Genomic DNA, 5,995 nt, shown 5'->3' on the forward strand with positions numbered 1-5,995 from the left:
CTTTGAGTTTTGGGTTCCTGTGCAGTAAGTCTCAGGTAATGCTTTTGGGGCTTATTTCAACTGAATCTGCTTTTATTTGCAGGCAGATGGAAGACGAGTGTTGGGTACAGGAATAAAAATGAACTCACAACATAGCATTAATTTCGAGGAGTTATTTTCTCCTCGCTCCTTCCACTTTCTCCTGCTGGGGCAGGAGGGGAGAAGGGGCTGGGAAATTACCAAATAATAAAGTCTGCTCTTAAGTGCCTGCACTTTTCGGGGAGGAAGAGGAGGGAGAAGTACACGCGTACTGCAATTGAGATGTGCTGCATATCGCAGTCCCTGTGCGACCCCCAAATTATCGTCTTTTTAGCGCAGTTGTAGTCCCTTCTGAACTATCTTTGCACACCTTGTAAAAAGCATAGCAGGGCTTTCATAAATAACACTGTACATTCAGTGCAAGCTGTGGACTGAAGAAGTAGGGGTGAGGGGATAGAGGTTGCAAAATCTCTCCTCCTTTGGGTCCTCTCATTGAAAAGCAGGAGCAGGTTTGCGTGTGCATATCCGGTTGTGTAGCAAACCATGCAGCCCCTGCTAGCCTTTATTTTTTATTTTTGTGCCTCGTTTTTATGACTGAGGTTTTTATGCTGCTAGGAGAGATTTATTCATCCCTGTGTAATGAAACTTTGTACATTCCATATGGCAGTGCTGCACCTAATATGAATTATATAGGATGTGAGTCATCCATTCTGCTGCTCGGGTCCTTTGATGAAACGTGACACTTGTTAAAAGAAGTGTCCACTGGTGAGGCACTTGGACTATTTTAATGCCTGCCTTCCCCACTCCCAGTCCCCTAAATAAAGGAAATAAAGCCATTTTGCATCTTCAAAGTGCACTTTGGTCTGTCCGTCTTTTTTGCGTGTTCTTTTCTTGTTGTTTTTTGTTTTGGTAGGAGGGACAGCAGCGTGATAAAGGAGGAAATCAAAGCCTTCCTGGCCAATCGGAGAATCTCCCAAGCAGTTGTTGCACAGGTAACAGGTAAGAGCTCGGGGAGGCCTTTCTTCATTTTGGGAACCTGTGTGTGACAGCCCCTCCGTGCACGGTGCAGATGTTGGAATATTGCTTGACTTTCTGCATTGCGGTGCAGATCTGTCAGCTTAGTCATGACAATGTATGCCTTTGATTTAAGACCCATTGTCCCGCACATCATGAAACTTCCCCAGTGAATCACTTCTTGTGCTTTTTTTTTTTCCCCTTTTTTTTTTTGTGTGGCTTGTGCTAGCAGATTTTATTTTACAGCATTATAATAAGCCCCACGTTCTTATCTTGAGATGAAAATGGTTTTCCTTAATTCTTAAATCGTTTGTTGGGTGCGGCAAAGAGATGCGTATCTGCGTCTCTGTGTATGGAGAGAGAGAGAGAGAGAGAGAGAGATGCATAATATGTGTTTATCCAATAAAATACATTTGAAAAGCCAGGAGACACAGCTATAGCTGGTACCACTACATCCAGGAGTCAGACTGTGATAGGTTTTGGAGTTTTTCAATCACTTGCCTTTGAGTCACAACTAACAACAATCAAATGTGAGGTGGAGGGGATGACCATATTAGCTCATATTTTACCTAGGAGTAGAAGTAGTTCTCTTTTTGCCCGCTGCCCTGTACCTTCTCTCTTCTGGATTCAGGTAGCATATTTAGGATGAAGACTCGATGATAGCCTGAAGACAGGCTGCCCGGTGAGGTTGTGGAGTCTCCTTCTCTGGAGACATTCAAAACCAACCTGGATGCCTTCCTGTGTGACCTAGTTTAGGTGATCCTGCTCTGGCAGGGGGTTGGACTGGATGAGCTTTTGAGGTCCCTTCCAACTCCTGAGAATCTGTGATAAAAATACAGATAGCTCAATCCCATTTTTACCTATAACATTTAGTCATTTTTAAACCCAAGCTTGAATAAAGATCTCGAAATAGATCGGTTTTAAGGTTCCTTGATGACTAGGAATGCCAAAGCAGCAGGAGGGAAGTTGTTCTTTTATGATATTTTCAGTATTTGAAATGTCATAAGAACCCATCTGTCCGGGAGATCTGGGTTTGCAGACACGCGAGCACTTGAGGTAGGCAGGCAGAAACGGCTATTTGAGCTGTGGAGCCAGGAGTTCCTTCCACGTCTCCAAACTCTTCTGTGTGATCTCAGGCAAAATCAGTTGACCTTCTCTGGTTTGAATTTAATCTGTAAAATCATCAGATTAGCGTTTTTTTGAACTCTAGGAATGTTACTGGACTTATCAAATGTTAGCATTAGCACTCCAGAAATTAAATGTGAAGTCTAGGTGCTTAAATTGTACCCGAACTGTGAAGTTTTGGTAGTAAGTGGCTCACTCACCTGCTTTTGTGCAGTCCTTGCCTGCATACAGTCCTGGAGCTCCCATTTCTGAATTCACCTCTCTGTAGCATTTTATGAGAGCGAACGACAGAAAAGCTTCAAACTCTTCAGACTGAGCCTGAAGGTTCCAGCACCTTCACATCTACCAGCAAGTCCAACCAGCTTCACCTTCAACAGAAGTGATGCAGATAGAAAAATCTGCAGAAGGAGATTATTTCCAAAACAAGCCAGCATCTTAATTTTGGTCACTGCAAGTACTGCATGCAGGGTTGTTGGATTGGTATCACCACACCAAATGTAAGACGAGCAATCAGACAACTGATCAACGGATTCGCCATGTGTCTCAGTGTGTGTCTTGATACCTCTGCAGGCAGAGTATAGCAAAGTCAAGACCAGTCTCTTCACACCTGGTCATTTTGGGGGGTCTAGATGATCTTTCAAGGTCCCTTCCAACTCCTAATATTCTGTGATTCAGTGCTTTTGCTCCTTCCATCACAGAATCACAGCATATGAGGAGTGGGAAGGGACCTGGAAAGCTCCCCCAGTGCAACCCCTGCCTGAGCAGCATCACCACAGCAGTCACACAGGAACACGGCCAGGGCTTTGGGTGTCTCCACACAAGGACACTCCACAACCTCTCTGGGCAGCCTGGGCCATGCTCCAGAACCCTCACACTCACAAACTTTGGCCTCATCTTCAGCTTGAACCTCCTGTGCTCCAGCTTGGGACCATTGCCCCTTGTCCTGCCATTGGACATCCCAGAGCAGAGCATGGCTCCTTCCTCTTGACACTCGCCCTTTCCAAATGGATGCCCAGGAATGAGGGCACCCCTCAGTCTCCTCTGCTCCAAGCTCAAGAGCCCCAGCTCCCTCAGCCGCTCCTCAGCAGGAGATGCTCCACTCCCTCCAGCATCTCATCTTTGTGGCCCTGCTGGACTCTTTCAAGCAGTTCCTGTCCTTCTTGAGCTGAGGGCCCAGAACTGGACACAAGATTGCAGAAGAGAACCCCTCTGCCCTACAACCACCCCTTCTCATCCACCCCAGGATGGCCTTGGCCTTCTTGGCTCAAGGGCACATTGCTGGCTCATGGTCGTTCTGCTGCCACCAACACCCCAGGTCCCTTTTCCCTGTTCTGCTCCCCAACAGGTCAGTCCCCAACCTATACTGGTACATGGGGTTGTTCTTTCCATCCTCAGTCTACTTATGCATCTCGGTTCTCAAAGTCATTAAGTTGGCATTTAACCTTTGGGAGCTTTTATTGTCTTTGCTAGGCCGTTCCTCCTGTGAGTAAATGACACCATCCACTTCATGGACGGTTGACTAAGTTTCACACCGATCCCACTCAACCCTGTTGCATGGCATGGGGGAGAATCCTGAGTGCACTCATACACTGATCAGAGGAAATATTGCTGGATGTCTTTTTCTAGCCTGTCAGTGGGGGATAACGAAGACTGAACTAATGGCACTGCGTTATTCTCTTGTTTTCAAGCCAAATCAATGGGAAACCAGGTAGCTCTAAAGGTTAAATGCCTACGTCCTTTTGCAGCTGACCCAGTAGTGTTTCCAAGGACCTTTCAAATCAGCAAACAAAGTGGTATTTTGCACATGATGCAGTTTCTCAAGCAGAGAAAGCTGCAAGGCTTTGCCGTGATGCACCACTCTCTTCCTCCCACTACCCTTTGCAGTTGAACTGTGTCATCCTCCATATGCTTGGTGGGAAGGTCTACAGGAGCTCATGAATTTTAAATAGAACCCGTAGCCTTGTGTAAGCAGATGTGTAGTACTTATGTGCCACTATTAAGTACATAGTTATGGCTTATCTGAAAGAAATAGTAAAAATTCAAAGAGATGTTTGAAGGGACTGGATTAAATCGTGTGCTCAGCACTACCGGGAGAAACATCGGCTTCCTTTCAAAAGCACGGTATGGTGAAGAGTGACTGAAAATAGCTCAAGACAGAGACCCAGAGCAGAAAATGTGCCCCAGGGCTCTCACATCCCAAGTTGTCTTAGGGTTGATGAGTGTGAGCTGAGTAGCTGTGCGTTCTTCAGATGTATCCAACATCCCTTCCCGTTCAGCTGTGAAACAGGCTCCCAAGGAAGGCCTGAAAACCACTTCTAGTTCATTTAAAAAGCACTTTGTATAGACAGAGGTAATGCTTTGCACGATGTATGATCCCAAATGGTATCATCTCAATATTTAGAGACTTGGTCTGACTGGTAAAGCTGTTCTGTAAATCATCTGGTAAACAAGAGAAAAGCAGATAAGTAAATCCAAAGAGAGGTCAGCAGCCGATGGTGTAGGGGAGGACCTGAAGAGTGAAATGATGCCTTTCAGCCTCCAGTGAGCTGTGTCTCAGGGTCCTCTTTATTATATTGCACATCGAGGTTGAACCCTGTTCTGGATAATGAACAGGCTGTGAGAAAGCACCGAGGGGGGCAATTCTGCGAGAACAGATCAGCAGCACACAGAGACTCCCAGCACAAACACAGCAGTGGTTTCTGGAGGCTGCTGTGCAGATGTTGGGCATATTTGACTTGCCCAACCGCCGGCTACCACCCTGCATCAGCTGGAAGTCATTTGTTTGGCATTCAAAATCAGTGCACAATGGCGTGGCCTCCGCTTTTAGCATTTGTCTCTTCTGCCTTGGGAAGAGAGGCAAGGAAGAAATGAGAAACTTATGGCTGGCTCTGTCCAGAAAGAGATGTTTGCCTTGGCTACCCATGCTGTGAACTTTCTCCTTTCATTCTCTACCAATTTATTTACTGCTTTAAAAAACTGTGTGTGTGTAATGGGAGGGGAGAATGGCATGGAGAGGGGAAAGGAGCATCTGAACAGGCTGATAGCGGGCCTTTGGCTGGAAACCTGAAACTTTGCTTCCTTTTCTTAGCTATGACTGGGCTTGAAGTCAGCCAGATTGGGACATACAAGTGATGAACTTGAGCCAAACCAACGTGTTTGCACGTCTTCAAATTGCAGGTCTTGGCTTAGCTCATCAGAGAGTGCAATGGTTGCCCTGTGCTTCTGACTGTATTTTAATTTTAATGTTGTGATACACTCATAAAATACACATTCCCACATCAACCACAGCCCTGCAGAGCACACTGAGCAGATTTGCATTACAGACCCTGCGACAGTAAATGGTTTTTCCTTTTGTTTTTCCTTTGCATTGCAAATGGATGGGAAGCGATGGAGAGGGAGGATACGCGAGAGAGGAAGGCAGAGATGAAGGTTAAAGTCAGCTGTTGCAGTAGAACAATTTTTGAGGCTCTCTTAGTCCTTATAAAATTACCAGAAACTTTAAAAGTCATTTAGATAATGAACCTGACAGGGAAAATTAAACCTGGAAGACATTCTACAGGGCTGCCTTGTGGAGTGAGAGAAGAGGGCAGGCTGGAAAATAGTAGCAGAGTGGTAAATGGTGACTGGGAAAATAAAGGAGCGATTGATAAGAAGCAAAAACCTCGCATAACACTTCTTAGCGCTGGTCCTAAATACAGGAGCTGCTTTTTATAGAAACTTTTTTAATGGTGTCTGTAATAAGATAAACAAGAAGCACTTGGGTTGGGCTCTGTATAAATAATCTCCTACTGATAAGAAAAATGACAGTATAAACAGGAGCTAATAATAGTTCCTGCTG

The 5,995-nt window shown here is 45.4% G+C and overlaps 1 protein-coding gene across 1 annotated transcript in view; it reads left to right on the forward strand.

The window, feature by feature from the left end:
- The window catches only part of LOC104541322 (homeobox-containing protein 1), a gene marked incomplete at its 3' end in the record, with an annotated part of 2,516 nt that extends 1,499 nt beyond the window's left edge, over window positions 1-1,017 (forward strand). Inside the window, exon 2 of the mRNA XM_010185361.1 lies at window positions 932-1,017. Coding sequence (XP_010183663.1) covers window positions 932-1,017 — 86 coding nt within the window. The remainder of the gene's footprint in view (window positions 1-931) is intronic.
- Between the last annotated feature and the right edge of the window lie 4,978 nt (window positions 1,018-5,995).

The sequence above is a fragment of the Mesitornis unicolor genome, unplaced genomic scaffold (assembly GCF_000695765.1).
Source record: "Mesitornis unicolor isolate BGI_N332 unplaced genomic scaffold, ASM69576v1 scaffold37795, whole genome shotgun sequence".
Taxonomy (NCBI): Eukaryota; Metazoa; Chordata; class Aves; order Mesitornithiformes; family Mesitornithidae; genus Mesitornis; species Mesitornis unicolor.